Source organism: Boleophthalmus pectinirostris, unplaced genomic scaffold (assembly GCF_026225935.1).
Source record: "Boleophthalmus pectinirostris isolate CB_2022bp ecotype Guang Dong unplaced genomic scaffold, ASM2622593v1 HiC_scaffold_16, whole genome shotgun sequence".
Classification (NCBI taxonomy): domain Eukaryota; kingdom Metazoa; phylum Chordata; class Actinopteri; order Gobiiformes; family Gobiidae; genus Boleophthalmus; species Boleophthalmus pectinirostris.
This window is the reverse complement of record NW_026571095.1, coordinates 11,332,081-11,355,125: the sequence shown is the minus strand read 5'-3', so window position 1 is coordinate 11,355,125 and position 23,045 is coordinate 11,332,081. Positions and strand designations below refer to the sequence as shown.

At 37.5% G+C, this 23,045-nt stretch overlaps 1 protein-coding gene across 1 annotated transcript; it reads right to left on the bottom strand.

The window, feature by feature from the left end:
* Nucleotides 1–63: 63 nt before the first annotated feature.
* mep1bb (meprin A subunit beta b) lies at nucleotides 64–22,784 on the bottom strand. Its single transcript, XM_020924067.2, has 14 exons — nucleotides 22,679–22,784; nucleotides 22,589–22,607; nucleotides 22,271–22,321; nucleotides 22,140–22,183; nucleotides 21,993–22,071; nucleotides 21,787–21,904; nucleotides 21,484–21,662; nucleotides 17,582–17,800; nucleotides 14,721–14,873; nucleotides 9,800–10,015; nucleotides 5,884–6,348; nucleotides 4,281–4,460; nucleotides 1,485–1,656; nucleotides 64–348 (listed from the first exon to the last, which is right to left on the bottom strand). The coding sequence occupies exons 1-14, from the start codon at nucleotides 22,742–22,744 to the stop codon at nucleotides 138–140; spliced, it is 2,172 nt and encodes a 723-aa protein (XP_020779726.2). The 5' UTR covers nucleotides 22,745–22,784; the 3' UTR covers nucleotides 64–137.
* Nucleotides 22,785–23,045: the final 261 nt, after the last annotated feature.

Genomic DNA, 23,045 nt, shown 5'->3' with positions numbered 1-23,045 from the left:
CTATATTCTTTATTAAACATTAGGATACTGACATCAAACCACCACAAGAGGGCACCCTAAAGCAATCTACTGGAACATAATCATTCCACAGCCTTGTCGTGTCAGCTTAACCCGTTTGAACGTCCTTTGATGTCCCTTTAACTGGCCCTCACGTTGGACAGGACCAGATCCTCTCCTCTGCGCTTCTTGTACTTTTTCTTGACACAGACCACACTGACCGCTGTGATGACCAGCATGGCTCCCAACACGCCCAGAGACGAGGCCAGGGCCAGGTTGGTCTTCTCCTGCTGCGTGCCTCTGTACTGACAGCTGGGCCCGTAGTACCACCAGTCATCGCCCACCGCACACCTGCACACACACATACATCATCATACACACGCTTAGAGAGAGGGATGGAGATCAGACATACAGTTCACTGAAAGGAGGCCAGTTGTGCCATACAATCTCCTGTAGAAAGAACTGGCACTCCTGTTTACCTTTGTGCAATTGATCCTTTGAAAAAATATGCTTTTACCAATTTCCCTTAAAATATTAATCAATTAAAAACAGTTATTAAGGAACAGGACAAAATGTACCACAATCGCAAGTGACCCTGGGTTACTAGTTCCATAACTTGCAAGTAGAGGACACAATTTGTCTCATTTTCAGTTTATGGACTGACAATGCGTGCTGTGACAGATCAGAAACTCCAGAATTCACTCACTGCTGTGCTGACTCATTTCAATACTGAAACCGGGAACCCAAATACTTTTTGCTTAAGTAACCAAAACGAGAACCAAAACACCACATTATGAATAAATGGAATATCCTGTCCATATCCTGTTTTCATTTTATGAACATGTCTCCCAAAATCTTACATATGGTTCGTTTAAACTTCAGGGACAAAGAAACTGCAGTTGACTGTGCCCTTCAACCATAAATTCTAAACAAATTAAAATATCATTTATATATGTAATACAACTACATATGTGTTTTCTTATTTGAAATGTCATCTACTTGAGTAGGCACATAAAAGTTCTGTTCAGCAATGGCTAAATGTTCAGCTTTAGAGTGCCCTCTTGTGGCTATGAGTTGCAACAAACAACTTTGAACTCTGCAACTTCATCATAATAAGAATGATTTTAAATATATTTCCTTTCCTCCTTACATAAACTCCATAATGGTATCATCTTGTGTAACATTCAGTCATTTTCTAATTCAAAAACATTACTAATATTTTTTCTATCAAGGTTCCCCATACCCCCTGTACAGTTCTCATGTGTGGACTCCCTATTGAGAAACAGATCTTTCATAGTTCTGCACAAACCACTGATGCAATCTAATCCACCAGAGTCCAATACATGAACTACCCTGTGGCGCAAATCGAGCTTCTTCAATAATTCAACACTTTTCATGTTTAAAAAGACTCACAGATGTAGTAGATTAAACACTGTTTTAGTATGCAGCGAGTATTCACATGCAGACGGAGGATTTGGAGTTCTCACCTGCATTCAGCCCGTCCTTGCTCCACTACACAGACTCCTTGGTTGAGACACTGCAGGTTGTCGCAGTGGAAGGGTGTGGTGGAGGTGGGATTGGTTGTGGTGGTGTTGGTTGGAAGTGGAGGTTTCGTGGTTGTCGGTGGAACGGGCTGGGTCAGGGTCAAATGGGCCACATCTGAAGACAAAGTAAAGGAAAAATCAGTATCTTGTCTATTTTGTGTATAGGAAAATAGCTTTTGAGAGGTAATATACTGCATAAAATTGACACGTGTAAGGTTTAAGTTATGTTAGAATACTGTTACCTTAAAATGGTTGAAATGATTTGGACTAAAGTAAACCATGCCCCCTGCACAGCATGTTTTAGTGGTTTAGTTAAATCCTGGTTTAGACCTGGTTTAGATCTGGTTTAGACCTGGTTTAGACCTGGTTTTAGTCCTGGTTTAGACCTGGTTTAGTCCTGGTGTAGTCCTGGTTTAGACCTGGTTTTAGTCCTGGTTTAGTCCTGAATTAGACATGGTTTAGACCTGGTTTTAACCCTGATTTTAGGCCTGGTTTTAGTTCTGGTTTAGAGGCACAGTCCACGCAGTATACGGGAGGAGGCGTATATAAGGCAAAAAAGGTGATGCTCCAAACTATGAGTAGGTTGCCAGAATGGCGACATAATTTTACAGCTAATACACGCACACATGCGCATTGTACCTCCCCAGTGGCTCTTTTGCGCCCCCCCAGGGGAGGCGGGCCTCACCTATTGACCACCGCTGATCTAAAAGATTCTAGTAAGAGTGTATGGAGTTTAAAAACACTACCTATATTACCATATGAAATCACAAGGTGGAACAATGTTTTCAGTTTGAAGAACTCAGCCTAAATATGGAGGCTTTGTGTGTAAACATGTGTGAATGAAACAAAACACAACTCCAGGTCTGTTTTTGATGAGGAAACGTTATAACATAAATTAGAAAATAGCATAATATGGGCGCTTTAAAGTAGCACCTACAAACACCAAACTTTATACAAGAGTGTGACGGATAATTACAGAAAGATTTGTTGATGTATAAGCCAAGCCTGATTTGTTTGCTTTAACTGCATAAAAAAGGTAAAATATGTGTTTAAAATTTTCAGTTAAATCTAGTTAACGCAAAATTGCGAAATAAGAAATCCACTGTTTTCTCCAAATATATCTCAACAAAATCATCAGCAGAAACAAACAAGATATTTAAAACTGGCTCCATCACAAATTGGCACAATTTTGGCTATATTTACACATAAAATGCCTTATTTATATATAAAAGTATTACATGAAGAAAAACGTAACATATGTTTTCTTACATTTATGTGTGTAAACTACAGAAGAAGTTTCAAATTGATATCTCTAAATTTCAAATTTTTCTGACTTGCAGTGTCTTTCCTTATTGTCAAAGCTGAAATTACGGCAGTAATTTACGGCTTAATTTCACAAATGCCAACTGCATAACTGTCTTTTATTCTTTCATTTTGTTCACCAGACTGAAGTAAAACACCTTCTCTGACTTTTCCTTGACAATGACCACTCTCATGTACTCAGTATATCCACTATACTCTCAGTATCAGTTGCATGTAGCTGTATAGTTTAAGACCAGCAACCATTTAGCCATCTGCTTTTTCATCCCGTAACTTATAATCACTTAGTAATCACAAAAAACAAAAAATCACATAAAGAACAATTACAACAGAAAAAAATACTTCAAACTTATTCTGCAAAGAAATTATTTGACTTAGTGAACGCTGTTCTGGGCTGCCTTTAATGTGGGGTTACAACCTTGGAAGTGGTTAGTTCACAGAGTTCATATGGAATGTGATTTTGAATTATTAATTGTTTAACGTTTTAAGGGAACGATTGAAGAATAGACTATAAAGAAGAATAAAGAATCAAATATATAACTTATTGGACCCTGGAGCCCTTTTCAAATGTTTATATAATATGACATAGACCTGAAAGAGAATTACGGTGAGAAAAAAAAAAAAATCATTGTATGTTTTTAACATAAAAATCGAAACAAAACAGAAAAAAAACTGTATGAAAAACTGTAAGAAAGTGTCAAAAGTGCACTTCATTTGACACATACATTTGATTGGACAGAGCTAGTTCTAAATGTCTTGCTAAACATTGTCGGCATTAGATACAGGCACTTAAACTCATCAGGAAGAAACTAAATACATGGATCAAGAATATGTATGCTGAATACCAATTATGAGTAACTGTATTGTGGTACAGCTACTTTTTTATTTGGTGGTATTCAGAATACAGTTACTACCCTAAACTGAAAGGAATACTTTTTTTTTTCTTTTTCTGTATACTATCATGTAATTTTGCCTTTGTACTACAAATTTGTTTGTGAGAAAAAAAGAAAACATCATTCTTGCAATGCAAATTTGTGGAATTTTTCTTTAATAAACAGGACAACTAAAATAAAGTGGTTTGTAATACTATGTAGAATTTTTCACACTAAAATATAATGCACCTTGGTGTTAAAGTATTGTAAGCATTCAGAATCAAGTACTTTCTTTGGCCCATGTAATGGAATACATTACAAAATACATTTTACTGTATGTATTAAATATCCTGTAACTAAATACATTTTCAAAGTATTCTTCCCATCACTGTCAGGGGTGAATAATTAGATGTTGAGAATACATAACTATACAAGTAAGTGAGGAATAACTTTGAACCACTGCAACTGTTTAAAATGAACTAGTTAAGTTTTTCCACATTTTTAAAACAGTAAAAATTAAGTACACCACCTTTAAAGTTTGTCTTACCTTCCATAGTGAGCAGAAAGATGGCATCTCCTCCCTTGATGAAGTCCCTACTCTTGGCGCGGAGGTGGGTCAGGTACACCGAAGTCCCCAGGCTTGGTCCTCTGAAGTACTTCGTCCCATCGGGCTCCGTCACTTCAGTGCCCACTTTACGAGGGTCATCCCAGAAAAGCTGACCCGTAGCTGAAGACAGAAAACATGTTCAAGCACACAGTAAGGAGAAGAGAAAAGAAATCTGAAGTGGTCAAAGTTTTAGTGAACAATTTCATGCAGTTTATTTATTTATTACATTTCATTTGTTTTCATTACTTCATAACTTTGGTCAATATTTAAATACATAAAATAAATGTAAATTGTTGATTAAATTTTATTTTTTTTATATTTTATATCTTTTCATCTTTTTATATATGAATTTACTTAGTTGCCAGAATGCAGACAGCACTATATTTTATTTTATTTATTTTTTTCTCTATACTTAAATGTACACTATGTAAATTTTGCTTGTTGTAGATGTTGTTGCTTTGCCTTGAATGTTCCACAGTATGGCATTAAACTCTATCTCTATCTATTATAATTTCCCAGGTGATGCCAATAGACCAAGTTACAGGTCAGATCTGTGGAGAGCTGCTCACAGTAATAATGCGTGTTTTTGGGAGTATATTTTAGCAATGAAAAATATGGTTGAACAAGCGCAAGAGACAGCAACCTGGTCCCCCATGAGGCATCAGTGGGGGCAGTCCATCACCACGGAAGCAGCTTATGAGGAGCCCAGTCTATATTACATGATCGTGATATCCACAATGCAATGTGTGTATCTGTACAGGCCCATGAACATTTGTGTGATATTGGTCACACATGAGAATGCCTGTGTTTACTAGTATGGAACAAAACTCAAATTTTTCATGAGTGCTGTATATGTTAGTTGTGTGACTGTAGATCAGTGTGTTGTGTATCACCAGAAAAAGAAGAAATGGAAATTATTTTCATTCTAATTAGAATTTTAACGGCATACACTTAAAGAGAAAGGATTTGTTATAATTAGTGATTATCTCGAAAACTATTAATATTTTACTATACAAATGCATAGAATTATAAATAGATAATAATTTCTCAGAGATTTTGAGACCACTCCTCAGTTTCAACCTGTAACATCCAGTGTACCCCGGTTATGTGTGTGCCAACTTGTGTGATGATAGGTTGAATATTTTAAGCCGCAGATGGTTCAGTCAATTGCCGAAATTGCCTATCCTTTATAATGGCAATTGACCTGTGTGACCTCAAATGACCTTGGATTGTCACCCAACCTTTTTTTGCGACATCGGGCACAGGGGCTTGACCCACGTACCAAATTTGGTGACAATCGATCCATAAATGGTGGAATTATCGCGGGTGGACAGACACACACACAGACATACTGGGTGAATAAAAAACCTGGTCAACTCTTTGGGGACCAGGTAATAAATGGAAGACAGAGAAACTTAATGCTATACGGTGGAACATTCAAAGGCAAAGCAATCTCCATGGAAATATGTTTTTTTCTGCTACTCAATGGACTTACTGTATCACATTATTTCCTAACTTTCATAATAGTTCTAAAACGTCTCACATGTCGTTTTGGTGGGATCCGTGGTGACGCTCCGCTGATTGGACATCCTCTTCTGAATGTGCGGATTCTGGTCCATAAGCATCATGGTGATCTGTTTCCATGGACAAGGCCATTTTTGACCCGTGTCCCCCTCCCGAGCCACCAAGCTTGCGTACGCTCCCAACTCCCCGGGACTGTCCTTTCGACCACCGGGATACAACTTCATCTGGAAACTATAGCCCTCCTTAGACGTGAACGCTGGACTGTAGATCGGTGTATCTTCTGGCGTGGTGTCCATGACGTGGCTGAAGTTCTTGATCCTCCAAACGAACTCTGGGCAGGTGGTCTCAGACAGGTTGATGTCATCCAGGGACATTCCGCCCGGTGCTGTCTCCAGACCCTCTTTGGAGGCTTGGAAAACCACCCGGAATTTGGTCTTGGCATCCAAACTTACATGGTGTAACTGCCAAAGATCTTGAGGTGGACCTGTGCAGATGAGAAGAGAATATTTTCAATCCAATCCTATACACTTCATTTCTATAGCACATTTCACAAACAAACAGTTTCCTAAGTGCTGCACAAATACATAAATAAAACAACAATAATAAAATGATAAAATAAACTACTACAATAATCATACTAGTCTTAAAATAATAAAACCAGTAAAATAAAATAAGAGCAAAATCATAGAATAGCAATAAAAAAAAAAAAAAAAAAAATACATAAAAAATACATAAAAAACACAGAGGACCACACAACTCACACAGTGTTAAAGGACAGAGAGTAAAAGTGGGTCTTGGGACGAGACTTAAAACACCCCACTGTGGGGGATTTTCTGACATGGGGGAGGGCAGAGTGTTCCAGAACTTAGGGCCAACCACAGAGAAGGCCCTGTCCCCTATGGTTTTAAGTCTGGTCTTAGGCACAAAGCACCGAAGCTGGCCCTTGGACCTCAGAGCTCACGCAGGGGTGTAAATTTGGATGAGGTCCAAGACCCACTGTGGGGTCAGTCCATTCAAAGCTTTAAAAACAAACAGTAAAATTTTAAAATCAGTTCTAAAATTAACAGGAAGCCAGTGCAAAGACGCAAGGATTGGGGTAATGTGCTCGTTCCTGTTAAAAGACTCGCTGCAGAGTTTTGGACTAACTGTAGTCGGTAAAGTGCATTTTGTGAGATGCCAGAATAAAGTGCATTGCAGTAGTCTAGGCGTGATGAAATAAAAGGGTGCATAACTTGTTCAAAAAGTTTAAAAAGCTAAAAAAGGTTTAACTTAAGATAAAATGATAAAAACTTGATTTTAAAATGCCATGATCTGCTTGTCAAATGTAAAATCACTGTCTAAGGTGACGACAAGGTTGGTGACTGTGGGGCAAACATAATTTTTGAGGGGTCCCACATCAGAGAGAGTACTCTTCGTTCAGTTTTTAAAAGTTTTGGGCCAATAGATAGATAGTTGAGCAGGGGTGTCGGGGGCAATGATCCTTTTTTTTTGCAACCTGATACTTTTACACATATCATCCAGAATTGTTTGTCACTATTGATACTTTGCAGTTACTCTAGGGGTGACACAATGCACATATTAACAAACATTGTCAAAAAGTGTTAAGATAAGTTTGAAAAAAAAAGAGAAAACTTTCATTACGAGAGTTCATGACCCCTTCTAAGTGTTTGATATTCAATAAAAGCTGTGACTGTGACTAACTGCAAAACTATTGTCATCTCACCTGTTGTAGTTCCAGCTAAATCAGTTCTTTCTGGTCAGAAGGACATGACTCAGTGGAATATACAGTATTTGTTCTTTCTGTGACAGAGGATGTGCTGCTGCTGCTGCTGCTGAATCTGTTCTGTGCATATATTTTGCGTTGGAGGTGGTTCATGTTTAACTTTTCAGAGATCATATGTGTGCAGGTCATACGAGTGCAGATTGTATGTGTGCAGGTTTAACACAGTTCTTTACTTTACAGTCATCTCATGTGTGGTCACTTTATTTATGTTGGCTACTGTTGTGATGAATATGGATGTAACAATATCCAAATCTACGATATTACGATATTATCATGATATGCATCTCACGGTATGATATTTATTGCGATATTTTGGAGAGGCTGATATAATTGTAGATAGGACACTTATTTTGCTTTTAAAATAACTTGACAAGATTTCAAGTAAAAAAAATATTTTTTCATGTCGTTTGCACTGAAATGAATCATGGGATATGTAGTTCCGTATGTTCATAAGATATTGCTACTATAAAACCATGCAATTAAGCAAAGGAACTTGTGATTCGATATACTGTGACAGCCCACGATATTATTGTTTTGACGATACAATATCACAATATTTCGGTTATTGTTACATCCCTAGTGATGAAAAGACTGAAACGTGTTTGTCTTTTGGACGCATGTGCACTCAAATTTATGTTGTAGTAACCGGGATAGCATATACATGCCACAGTATTCTGGTTTCTATCGGAATACTGTATACCAGCTACAGTATCCTGGTTTCTCATAACGGGGATACTGCCTTATTCGGGATAAAGACACCGGGATAATGTGTACACATGCACCATGACGAAAGCAGGAAACTCAAAAAACCTGATCGAAACCAAGATACTGATGTGCATGTAAACGCACTCATTGTGTAAAAACAAAGCTCAGATTAAAGTCTAGTAAAGTCTCAGACAGTGCAGAGCCTACAGTTAGCATCACGGGGAATCTTTATGAAATCAGATGCTTTTTTTTTTTCAATATGCACACAAATAACTAACTGTAAGCACTGCTCTGTCTGAAGCTCTGTTACTCAAATTAAACTTTAATCTGATCTTTATTTTAACACAGTCTGACAGACAGAACTCCCTTTCACATAACATAACAGTCATAAGACAGCATTAGCCAAAGGTTTTTCAATTAGTCACTCTCACCTCTTTGTTGAAAATCAGACTCCTAAACAGTTCCATGAACGCTCATATTGACCACAAGCTTTTGAAAATGAGTTGTTAAAATGTTGTATTTTTCTTATACTTTAAGTTAGAACTATTTTTAAATAAATGTTTAGTGTGCCAAAGTTGTATTTTTTCGTTGATTTAAAAAGAAACCTATAACTTTTTATATGTATGTATGCTTCAGTGAGTTACATCAATAATTTTCATAAGTGCTCCAAGGTGACTGCTTTTGTACTTTTTCACTTGTATAGATAAGAATTATTTTAATTTTAACAACACAATGGTTACACAATATAGGCTACATCTACTGGCATACTTACTATAAAATATGAACGAATGGCTTCTTTTTGCCAATCATTTTTAATAAACCGAAGAATTTAATCAATCTACTGAAATTTGGTTGTTGGACTTCAAAACCTATTTTTATTTTCTTAATGAATTTTTTATATATGTATCTAATTATGTATAATGGACTAAATATTTTAAGAGCCAGTACTTTTCGTCACTCACCAAAGTAGCTTCTTTAGTTCTGACAGGGTTTGGGTCACTGCCTTGTTGTTGATTACTGTTTCATATAAAAATAATAAGCCCATAATGGTTTAAAGATAATTCCTTGCATAGTGTAACTTTTCTGGTGCAGGGTCTGTCATCAGATTTTTTTTTTTTCCATGGAGATTTTTCTGCTTTGCCTAAAATGAACCACAATTGCATTAAACTCACAAAACTTGGCTTGGTGGTGTCATTTTTTTTGCCTCCATGGAGTTAGATATGTTCAATGCAATATTATGGAGCATTCTGGACAAAGCAACAACATCTCCATGGCGACGAGGAAGCAATGGACTCTCCACTAGAAAAGTTACGCAGTGCTCCTAATGCTCACTCACCCAGAACGAACAAACATATAAAATGGATTAATTTTCACGATAATATTGCAATTTGTTTCTTATTTTTCAATTTCAGTATCCCCACTTCATACCAGAAAGTGGAATCCTCACCATCTACTGTGGTGATTAAACGCAGAGTCCCACTGGGCTTGGCTTTGTCGTATTCTCTGACGTAGATCTTGAGCGTGTCCTTGGCCCCGGCGCTGTTGTAGTAGAAGAACTGCAAACACTGTAAGCCTCGTTTTGGGTACAGGAGCCGGCTCTCCAGCATAGCTGTGTCCCCAAGTTTAGCGGAGGCTGTGTTAAAGTGCATGAAAAAGCCAGAACCTGTAGCACAAATGAGAAATTAGTTTGCCTTTTTAATACAAAACTGCAGAGTAAATAGTAGTAGCAATATTAATAGGTTAGTTTAGTTTAGGTTGCTTTATTTGTACCCGTAGGTAAATTTGTTCTGGAGATTTAAGAGGTTGGTCTCACATTTCACATTTCACTCATCAACATTATGTACAATAAACACATAAAAACCCAATTACAAGTGTTGGCTAAGCTTGACTACGGTCATAATAAATATTAAATAAAAACACACATTTTTTTTCAAGACTACGTACTAAAATTGACAGATAAATAGATTACAATTTATTAATAAGTACGATAGCAGCTGAAATGAAGCTCCTTTTAAAACGATTCATTCTACATCTTGGGACTAAAAACCTCTGACCTGAGGGAAGCAGCTGAAACTATTAGTTTAGTGGATGTTGCATGTCTTTTATAATACTCTGGGACATCCTCTGTAAGTGTCTGGAGTACAAGGAGTCCAGGCTGCTCTAAGGATGGACAAACACCTCAGTGGCCCATTTAACCAACTGATTCAGGGAGTTCTTGTTTTTAGCAGAGACACTCCCAAACCGTGAGACCAATGAAAAAGTTAAAACTGATTCCATAAACTTATTATGGAACAGTGTCATCATGGTTCTGTTTACATGGTAGAAGGACAACTTCCTCAGGCAATGAAGGCGTTGGTGGTTTCTTTTGCAGACAGCAGTACAATTATCACTCAATTTAGAATCAAAGAATGTTCCAAGACACTTACAGGAGTCCACACACTCAACTGACTGCTCCGTTATATGTGTGACATCATTCTGAAGTGCACTTTTTTGAAAGTCAAGAACCACATCCTACGTTTTGGACACATTTAGGTGTAGATATGACTCTTCACATCATTTTACAAAGTCATAAACAACTGGTCCATGTTGGTTTTCATTTTTCTGGAGCAAGCTCACAATGACACAATCATCCACGTATTTTATTATTGTTCTATTCGTTTACCCCACTGACCCTTACTCCTTGTGTTCTCTGGGTTAAAGAAGTAGTAGAAGTAGTAGTAGACGTAGTAGAAGACATAGACGTAGCAGTAGACGTAGCAGACGTAGAAGTAGTAGTAGACATAGAAGTAGACGTAGACGTAGTAGTAGAAGTAGACACAGACGTAGAAGTAGTAGTAGACATAGAAGTAGACGTAGACGTAGTAGTAGATGTAGACACAGACGTAGTAGTAGTAGATGTAGTAGACGTAGACGTAGTAGTAGTAGTAGTCGTCCCAGGATCCATAGTAGACCTGAACCCTCAAGACATTACGATGGTGTTGTCCATTCTAGTGCAGTCGAATCTGGCTATACTTCTGTTGTAAGGAGTATTATACCTCTGATGACATAGGCCAAGATAATAAGGTTTGAGCTGGCAGTGTGCACTCTGGAATTTCTCTAACAATAACTGCACTTTAATCTAAATGAGACCACTGCGTACTTCTGACATCTATTTATGAAGCATTTTTATTGTCCACGAAACAGAAACTAAGACTAGTGCACTGTTAGCATACTAGTAGTTGTTATTACCAATACCGTGACAGCAAAATTCCTCTCAGGAATCTGAAAGTTGTGAAAAATGGTGAGTAATTAAGATGCTCTGAATGCGTCAGGAAAGCGAGAAATAAATTTAACAGTTTGACAGTGTTTTTCACATTTTTAAGACTGTAAAAATTGAAAATAGGGTACAGCACCTTTAAACTCAACTGTCCTAACTATATGCAAATATATGTTATGTTATCAGCCATAGTAGCAAGATTATAAGACTCTAAATGCTAATGAAATGTGAAAAAACTCAAGAGAAGAGGACTAAAAGGAGAAAGATAATGGTCCATGTAACACCTTCTGTGCTTTAATCCTCTCCTCATGTGGATACCATACATACGTCTCCGTGTAAAAGACTTATTAGCATATTGATTTAGCGTTTTTTTTTTTTTTTTTTTTTACCAGATAACCTTCTTTGCACATTTCCTTTGTCGTGAGGTCGAGGCCCAGACAAAGACTGCAGTGACTCCTGACCTTCGGAGGCTGGATTATTTTACAAGAAGAAATCAGTCATATTTATACAAGCGCATGTTTAATAAAGTGGTGCCCTTGTAATTAATTAAAAAAGAAAATTTAAGATACAATTAAAATTTATACATTTCAGCTTAATTAATGTTTTTTTTTTTTCTTTTGCTATAAGGCCACTCAGTGATTAACAAACTGACTTCATGTTCTTAGGCAAGATTCTTCACCCATCTTGTATGTAGCCAATGTGCTGAGTGATTTGTTTATCATTTAGGGGGGTGTTGGAGAATTAAAATTAATACATTTCAACTGATTTAACAACATATTCTTTTGCTGTAGGTGCAGCGGTAGCTCAGTGGCATAAGGATTTGCATGTAGAGGTACCGTGTCCTTGGGCAAGACACTTCACCCACCCTGTATGTAGCTAGTGTGGTGTGTGAGTGATTGGTGATTGTCACAGTTTGGCAGACTGCATGAGTCAGTCAGCTGAGGCAGGACAAAGCAGCTTTCAAAGTATCTTATGAATGAATAATTCATGAAACTGTTGAGCAACTGGGAATGTCCGGAATGGTGCAATTGAAAACTAATGCATCATTGGTTTTATTTGAGGTGTTTTGCTCAAAGACCCAAAGCTTAGTTGCCTTTATATTTCTTGTATTATATAAGCAGCTCAAGGAGGTTAAAATTGTGCTTTGTCTGCCTAAATGTTTAAAGTATTTATTGCCAGAGTAACAGAAAGTGCTTCGTTAGCATGCTAGTTGTTGTAAGCTTTACAGTGACACCAAAATTCAGGTCTCTTATAAGCTCTTATAAACTAATGTCAGTGAATAATTAGGATGCTCAGCATGCAATTGAGGAATTATTTTTGAACTGCTGCAAACTGTGTAAAATAAACGACAATAGTTCTGTTTTTCAGAACTACTGTCGTAAAAATCTGGTACAGTTCTTTTAAAGGTACTGTATTACGTAAAATTAACTCTTGTGAGCTTTAAGCCATGCTGTAATGTTGTTACCTCCTCAAAAACAGACCTGGAGTTGTTTTATTTCATTCACACGTGTTATTATTTATTTATTTATTAATTATTTATTATGTCTGCATCTCCAAAGCTCAAAAATGCTCTGTTCCACAGCTGCCTTTTACCTTTTGTTCAGAATAGATTGGGAGTTCCTGGGCTGAAATTATCCAAATGATTAAGGTGGAGTTTACATTGGCTCTAGTTAGAACATTACATTTTTCTTCCACTGTGAGAAACTTGAGGGAGATTTTCCACAGCAAGGTTAGTGTAATAGTCAAGGCAGGTTGATTCCCAGAGCAGATTCCAGGCAAAGTGAAGACCTCAGGTCGACACTGAAAAGACTACTCATGTCTGTATGTCTTTAGTGCAATGCCCTTCTTTTCATTGGACTTAATCATTCCCTCCTCCACAGAGTCTAACAGGCACAGAGCTCCTTTCTAATGCTTAATGCTGCCTACACATCTGAACTTGTGGCACGTCCCCTTACAGTCAGAGCCCACTGATAGTCCCCAGGTTCAGACATAACAAGTGTGTTCTTTTAAATCTCTGCTCAAGACTCATTTATTCGGATAGGCCTTCAATGTCTTATTATTGTGTATTTCACAGTTTTTTTTTCTACTGTAAAAGAAATTGGATTCTTTCAACTGATTTTGGAGTGAGTACCGTAGTCCGCTCATCCAAGAGGCTCCTTCAGTTCTGACAGGATACTGGTAAGTGAGTACTGCCTTAAATATCTGTCTGAAGGAAGGAGCTAACTACACTGACATCACAGAGGTGGAACAGAGCATTTTGAGCTTTGGAGATGCAGATTAATAATAAAAATGTGTGAATGAAACAAAACACAACTCTGGGTATGTTTTTACAGCATAACAAGTTGGTCACAGGCATGTTAGTCAGCTCTGAGGCCTCTAGAATCATTATATAAAAGCGCTCTCAAAACCCATGACAAGAAAAGTCCACCACTGTCATATTCTTGTGAAACACAACATTGAGTACAAGATCATCCTTGATACTGCTGCTCCTCCGCTGAAACAGTTGGTTTCTCTGAGCTCTGAAACCACCTCTTGAGCCACTCGATCCACTGTGCCCAGGATCCCCAAACGCAGGACAGCATTTGGAAACTCAGCCTTTTCATGCGCGTCAGTCCGTCAGTGGAATATGATCAAATGTACAAACTATGGCACTTTCTCACTGTTGATGAAAGACTGACTCCTCTCAAACCAAACCTGCACCCATAATGTGGACTGATGCGTGTCTGGAGAGATCGTGATGTGAATGAACTGATAAGTGAAGAGAATGAATTTTTTGAATGAACTTTGATAAGGAGAACTGGGTGTGAATGATGATAGAGAATTGTTATGATGCTTCGGTCATTATAAAGACATTCTCTTTGTGTGTTTGATTTTATGAACTATAACATCAACCTGCTCAGGGACTACATGTGGAAATGAGCACTGGCGCTATAACCTGGTACAATTCATCTCTCCTGTTTAAGGTTAATGTATATTGTGCACTGTCCCTGTCTCATTAAATAAATTAACTAAACTAAACTAAAGAGGTGCCAGCATTACAACACGGCTTACAGCTCAAAAGAATTCATTTTGTGTAATTTAGGACCTTTAAAGTGCTTTGTGCAGTACTTGCCTGTACATTTGCCCAGGTTGGAGTAGTCTGTGGTGGGCCCTCCTGCCGCAGAGGACACTCTTCTCCAGTCTGCTGTATCTCCTGCTCCTTGGATCATGCCACAGATGTTCTCACGTTCAAAGTCACACGAGTCGAGAAACGTCAGTGCCTTGGCTGTGTCCATAAACATACAACAACATGCAGACTTTGAACGGCTGTTAAACACTTTATAACGCTGTATATACACGTTTATGCCCAGTCTTTTGTAGTTCAATAAATAAGTAACAAGAAGAAGTAACAAAACAGTAAAACTGATGAGTGCACGTTTTTATCTGTGTCAGGGTGGGTTTCTTCTAGGGATGGGAACCCACTGCTCCTGACAGTTTACCCCCGTAGCACTGGTTGGAAAATGGGTCAATTGCAGAGAATGTACACAATCAGTCAAAAGTTTGGACACATCCTCGCATTCACAATTTTTCTCCCTTTATATTTATTACTTTCTACATTTTTCTACACACAATAAATATATGATGCAAAATACTGTATATGGGATTATGTATCAAAGTTTTATCTAAAACAGGTTTTGAATTAGTTTAAGTTTAATCTACAATGTATCTACAATAATCATGGATGTAAAGAAGAAAAGTTAATGAAAAAGTGTGTCCAAACTTTTGACTGATAGTGTACTTTCTTCATAAGTATACCTTAACTTTGCAAGTGTGTACATATAACTATTCTGGGCAAGCCACTTGCTTTACCAGTAAAGTTCTGCAGTGGCATTAATCATATCTATCTCCATGGAGACAACAGGAGTCAGATCTGTGGAGAGTTGACTTCTCTCGCAGTAGTAATGCATGTTTATCTCTTCAATATAACTACTGTAAATTAATACAAGTTTGAAATCAAGTTAGCAAAAACCTTTAAATTCTTCTCTTTTCATTATTAATTACACTTTTCATCCAACCTATACTATTTTTAAGTCTTTTCATCTCTTTATATCAGGCAAGTAAAGGAGGACCATCGCTGCAAAAATCTAGCCAAGTTAAGATGACTTGAATTAACAAAGTTTGATCATGATTTGAGTAAATTTCACTTGACAAGTAAAATTATGTGCCAGTGGAATAAGACTTTTTGTACTTAAAATATGAAAATACATCTTGCTACACTTTTCAGCAACTCTTTTTAACAACTTTTTTGCGCTTAAAATAAGAAACAAAATCAAATGTTGCTTGAATTAAGAAAAACACATTTATTCCATTGGTAGTTAATTTTACTTGTCAAGTTGGATTGACTCAAATAAAGTCAAATGTTCTTAATTTAAATCATTTTAACTTACCAAGATGTTGATTTTTTTCAGTGCAGATACAGATTAATCTATTTTCGAATCTACGTTATAATGGGGTTTCCTTGACACAAACAAACCTGGAGTTGTGTTTTGCTTCATTAACACATGTTTAACACACAAACTCTGCATGTTTAGGCTGAATTCTTTTCTGAAACAGGAAACACTCCATCTTCCAATGCCATGTGGTTATGCAGGAAGTGCTCCACTGTTTTTTAAAACTTCGTACACCTTCACTAGAATCATTTGGATAATTTTGGTCATGGAATCCCTACTGAACTAAAAGGTAACATGAACATCACAAGGAGGAACATTTTGAGATTTGGAGATGTAAACAGGATAAAGGATTACTCAAACATGATTAAAAAAACAACACAACTCCAAGGTGTGTCTTTGAGACGGTAAGCTTAAAGGGCAGTCCGGAATTTAGGACATAGGACCTCATTTCCTAGTGAGCTAGATTGTTGGAGACGTGTGGAGACACTTTTTAAAATATTTCATCCAGTCCTTGTATTTGCAGATGTCACTGGTGCTAGGCTAGAACATGTCAACAGCCATAGTTATCCTGCAACTAAAAACAGTCTTACCCACTCCACAAAACACCCAAAGCAAATCTATTATTACGCTAGACCATCGAAGGAAATGTCTGTGTTGGTAGAATAATTTTAGAATTAAAACCAACCTTGCATTTGAAGGATTTATGTCTGAGCAGCAGCAGTGAGTTGTACTTCCTGATAGAAAGCTCAGCAGTGGCGGACTGATATATGAGAAAATAGTTCCTCAACATGTGACGATTCATGCAATGCAAAGTTAGTTTTATTTCTAACATTATTCTATCAACACAGACATTCACATCGACACTGTGACGTAATAACAGATTTGCTTTGGGTGCTTTGTGGAGTGGGTAAGACTGTTTTTAGTAGCATGTTAACTATGGTCATTGACATGTGCTAGCCTAGCATCAGCAACTAGAAAATGAGGCCTTATGTCCAAAATTCCAAACTGTCCCTTTTTTTTTTTCATTTTCACTTATTTTATTTGTTTGAGCCAACAAAATTCAGAAACAATAACAAAAAATTGTGATATGAACATGAACATATTTAGGACCTGGTGCTCAAAAGGAGTAGGATGAAGTTTAAAAAACTTATGGAGTCCTACCCCAATTGTTTTACATAATCACGTGGTTCACTTTTTTTTTTTATATATCACCTTGGAGTGCTTACCTGTCGTTTGCAAAAATATACCCACATATATACAAAAACATATCCACACATACATACATACATATGCATGTACACACACTTATACACACATATGTACACACATACACACATATACGCATCATAGATATCCAGTAAATATACTCAGTATAAATGTTTATACACATATGCATAACACACATATACATACATGCAGAAACATGTATGTATGTTTCTGCATGTATGTATATTTAAAGCTCACAAGAGTCAATTTTGCCTGTTTTACCAGTTCAATTCAGTTTCATTGATTTTTTTTTTTTTCCCACAGGAACGTGACTCACTGCAGTTGTAGAGGCGACTCAGCTTGAGCAGGTCACTATCACTGAACTCCATGCGCTGTCCGATCACGTCACTGAAGGCAGGGATCTTGGTCACGATGGTGGGCTCGGTGCCGTTGCGGAAGGCGTTCTTACTGTAGTGCATCATGGAGCCGTAATCATAGGGGACCCCAAGGGAGCTCGAGGTGGTGTCATTGTACGTGTTGAAATTGTGGCCTTTACCTGCAGATCAAATATTATAACGGTGGGTTTCAGATGAGATATCAAAGTTCTACCTTGGAAACTTTGTGAAATACTTAACTACGCACACTTGCTCTACGTTGTAAAGTTCAAAAGCATAACAGTTTATTTTATAACTTTTACAACTTCTTTTTAAAAGGCCCAGATATACACTATTTTCTGATTATCTTATGAGGATGTTTTTTTTTTATAAAAGCATACCTGGAGTTGTGTTTTGTTTGACTGTAATTGAAATGTGTAATGGAAAAACAGTGGTAAAATAAAGGTAATTTGCAAATCTAGCGATGTGATTTGTTGAGAATTGAAAATGGAGAATGGAAAAAGTTGAACATGATATACGTTAATACTTGTTCTTCTTCATTCTTGCCCCATGCAGGGACATCACCAGCATCCATGGCAACAACAGAACAACTAATGACCGCTAACCTTGTAAAATTCAGACACAAACTTCCTCTACATTGCAAAATTCAGCAGTACAGTCCTTGAGAACTACATGTTTTACAACTTCTTTTTAAATACTCACATTATTTTCTGAGCTGATGCTATAATGTTGTTTTCTCATCAAAAATCTCATCTGCAGTTGTGTTTTGATTCATTCATACGTTTCACACAGAAACCCTGAATATTTAGGCTCTTAAAAGACATGAATGAAACAAAGCACATTTCCAGAAAAGTTTTGATGTCAGAACTAATCAATTCTGCACTGTAGATGTTTTGGAAGATATTCTGTTACTTATTAACCAACCACGTTTTACCCTGGGTATCAAAGGCCTTTGTACATCAATCGCTGTGAAATTTTGATAAGGCAAAGTTTGATACTACTGTTCAGAGGGCATCCCATGTTTATTCATGTTCTTCAGTGTATATAGGCTACACAGATAATTGCAGAACATGAAATATTCACACCAACATGCTGCCACTTCTGTACTCTAACAGAGATCATCTATTTATAGATCCAACACTACGCATGTTTTTAATCATTTTTATTTAATACTGTTCTGACGTCACAAAAGTGAAACCAAAAGGAAATGAATTATTATTTATCCTTTCTTCCATTAAAAATTTCAGTAATCTTGTAAGATAAAGTGATCTAAACATGGAAACTTCGCTTTACTCTACTAGGTCACGAAAAACCTGAGCTGATATGTCAGCTGCTTATTTCTGAAATCCAGAGATATCAACATGAATCCTCACAATGTGAGTTCACAGATTCTCGCAAATCAGTCTGGCTCAGATGTTTCTGTTGTGACTATCCAGCGGTTCAAACCAATCACAGCAGTGCATTTTAGTTTAAGTAAAAGTCAAAAGTGAAGCGCTTAAGCAGAACAAACATAGCAACACTGACAAATCTTACTGCCTATCTGAGTGAAAATACAAACTATTTACTTTGCCACACCCACCCCTCTCTGCACACGCCACAACATAACGTGTCAAAAGTCCCCCCAGTCAAGTCCAGTCTTGTCAAGAAAAGAGTCCATATCTGCTCAAATTCCCATTATATCACAGAGTGGGTTTAACAAAAGTTTGACTTGTTCCTCCAATTAGCTTCAGATGTTTGTCAATGTATGTCAGGACATTCCACCTTTTCACAATTGCCTTCAGTGTGATCTGTTCCAGAGTATAATATCAATATACCATATCAATACTGCATTATAAAGAGAAATAAAATTTCACAAGGTACGGGTTGATGTATTTTGACAGTACCTTCAGCAGTGGAGGAACATAACAAAGAAAAAGTAGTAAAGTACTGTACTTAAGTAAAAAATTTGAGCTATCTGTACTTTACTTAAGTAGATTTTAAAGAGGATACGTTTTACTTTTACTTCAGGTATCTCTCTGCTCCACTACATTTTTGAACAGAACTGAAAAGTAAAGGTATTTTTATTAGTTTCAAACCTGCTCAAAAAGTTTTATTTTTAACATCTTCATAATTTGAAAACAACAAATAAACTAATAAAAACAGCTAGATCACAATGATCAATTCAATTGTTACTGTTGAACAAAATTCAACACAATTATATTCCAAAATCGGTGCAAAATATTTTTGCTTTTTACTCTTCGATTACATTTTTAAACAAGTACTTTAACACTTTTAATTAAGAAGATTTTTTCAAGTGATAGTTTTACTTTTACTTGAGTATTTTTTTCTCCTGTATCTGTACTTTTACTTAAAGGTTGTATGGAGGATTTTTTTGTTGTTTTTTTTGTTTCAAGTTGTCAATGATAGCATTATAGAGGTGCAGTAGTTTGTAATTATGATGACCAAAAAAAAGAGAATAAAAATTCATCAACTCTGGATGTGGTGGTGCTAAACATTTGCCAATAGATAACGACACTGCCTCGTTATCTGTTAGCTGACAGGCTGTCAATCAATCTCCCTACGTTTCTAGCGTAACTGACTTGCCTGCGCGCCACCGGTACGTGGTTTACGTACGACTGTCACGCAGTCCACAGACGCAAGACGCACAGATGCTGTTTACTCCACCAACGCAACAGTTCTTAGCGGCTTTTTTTGACCTATATCTTCCTCGCAGTTAGCACAAAGTTTGTTGCAATGGCAGACAAGAATCCAGGAGCAGTTAGCCGCAAAAGAAAGTCCGTTTTTGAGGTCGCTGAAAGAAGACAAGGGGAAAAGCAGCGAAGCCAAACTAAGGTGATTCTTGAAGATTCATTCCAGCGATGGCGCGACTGAAGCAGACGCAGGGTCTAAAGACTGACGCATTGGTCCACAAATTACTCCTGGACAGGTCACTTCTGCTTATTATGAAAACGTACTTTATTTCCAAGAGCTAGTCAAACGTTTTTCAGGACACGAAAGCGATATCCTATGTCTGAAAACGTAATTTTCAAGGCAAAGAAAGAGTCCGCTTGCTGCTGCGTGTTGTAGCTAGTTCATTCGCACGGAATCTCCGCGCGCAACCTTCTCTGCACCCCTTTCCTGCTCCTGTCCCCGCTGCCCGTTCCGCTCTTCCCCCTGCTCCTCACTTCTCCGGGCACGGAATCTCCGCACCGCTCCCCTCTCCTCTCTCCTCTCCCTGCTCCCTGCTCCGCTCTTCTCCCTGCTCCTCACTTCTCGTCCGCGAACGAAATGTCCGCACACCCGCTCCCCCCGCTCCTCACTTCTCCGCCTTGCCTAACCAACACTGTAGTTAGTTGTTTACAAGTCATGTGCAGTGCCGGCTGTAAACAAACCTGTTTCTGGCGTAAAGAGGAGGCGGGAGAAGGCGTTTCTACGTAGGGGCTGTAGGGGAGGGGGGGTGGTTTCACGCATGCGCAACATTTGAAAAAGGACAAACAGTCGCTGGATTTCTCGTTCCTTGGAAAATCCTCTATACAACCTTTAAGTAACAAAATTGAGTATTTCTTCTGCCACTGACCTTGCACTTTCTCACTTACAGTTGGTCCAAAATTCTTCCCACTTTTAGTTAGTAGAGTTGTGTGGTCCTCTATGTTTTTTTGTTTTTTTACTTATGTAATGTTATTTTATGATTTATCTTTTATTATATTTGTACTGGTTTTATGATTCTAGGACTGGTATGATCAAATTTTTATCAATTTACCTTTTGTTGTCTTCATTTTATGTTCTCTGTGCGGCTCTTTGGAAGCTGCTTTGTTTGTAAACGTGCTATATACTGTAAATAAAGTGGATCTGGATTTGGACTGACCTTCAGAGATCCGGTCCCACATGATCTGCACGTAGTCATCTCGGTCAGACCTGGACTGCTCATGCCAGAAACCCAGTGCATGGAGAAACTCATGCTCAATGGTGGCTATTCGGTCACAGTTCGTTCCAATGGACAGCACCTGCTTGCCCACATGCCGATTACCAACAGACGAAAAACAACTTGGAGAAAGACAAAGAAATTCACAGATACAATAATTATATATACACCATATAATAATTACTCAAGGATTTCTTTACAGGTTAGAAAGCACTTTGAAAACACAACATTTTCTTTTCTTTATACCCGCTTCCTTTAAAGACAGAGATGTAGTTCTGTTCTCCACTCCAAGGTTGAAAATCAATACAGGTCTTAAGGCGGTATTGTTCGAAGGCCTTCAAGATAACACCTTTGGCATTGATTTCTATGGAACATATGATATAATACCACCTTTAGAACTGTCACGATACAGGACAAACTTTTAATATAGATTTACTGATACTGATAATTACCCAAGTCATCTTCGAAATAGTAGGGAATAGTCCTGGGCCATCGATACTGTTCTCCTATTATGGAATTTCTGGTTTGTTTCTGTTGCAATCAATAAAGGAGTTAGTCATAATACTTGTGTACTTTTTGCATATATAAAACTGCATTACCTCATCCAGTACAATGTCTCCTTCTACCAGATTCAACCCAGCCTCTACAAAGTATGTACAAATATTACTGACTGGCAATAACAGTATACTAAATGTGAATGCTATAAAAAAGCTATAAGAATTTTGTATACCTTCATTTATGTCAAAAATGTCAAGGTCTCTTCCCCCGTCCACATCGTAATCTATAACCATGATTCAACTTGGTTAAAAAGAGTCAAGGATGCAAATATTGTGAATAAATCATCTTTCACTCATTATTCTCAATGTTATGTTGTGTATGTTATGTAAGTTTTTCCCACAATAAAATCATCTTATTACTTTCTCTTCCATATCAAAATTATTGCAAAAACAAACAAAACAAAACAAAGTACTACAAAACTTATGCACAATTTTCAGTATTTCCAATTGCAATGTGACTTTAGTATACAGACATTAAAAACAAAACTTACCCTCGATGACTGGAGTAGGCTGTATGGAACAGACACCAGTGTTAGCTCCAAATAGATGATGAATTAATTGTAAAAATAACAGAGACTCACCAGGCTCACTACAACTACACAAAAGAGGTAAACAACCAGTATGTATGCAGCTCTCTCCCCTGCCATTGCCCAAAATTCCCTCTTACAGAAAAGCACCTCTTTCCAGAGCCTTGTACCTCCTTAGTGAACCCCAGCAAAGACAATTACGAGCGGCCACAAGGATGGAATCAGAGACACGTATCACCGCCTGTCAATCATTCATAATGCTGTAAAACTTATACAACTAGGGGCTGTCTTTTGACAGGGCATTACAAGGGAGAAGATCAGAGAGATTACACTTTATAAATAGCAAAAACAAAGCCTAGCCAGTGTTTATATTAAGGCTAAAAGTGGGTGAAAAAAACAAAACAAAAACTAAATATGCATG

Coding starts and splice junctions, on each gene's coding strand:
- mep1bb (XM_020924067.2), bottom strand. CDS start 22,744: ATGGCAGGGGAGAGAGCTGCATACATACTGGTTGTTTACCTCTTTTGT. Junction 22,184..22,270: donor CATTTTTGACATAAATGAAG/GTATACAAAATT, acceptor CATACTTTGTAG/AGGCTGGGTTGAATCTGGTA. Junction 349..1,484: donor CAAGGACGGGCTGAATGCAG/GTGAGAACTCCA, acceptor GTGTGTGTGCAG/GTGTGCGGTGGGCGATGACT.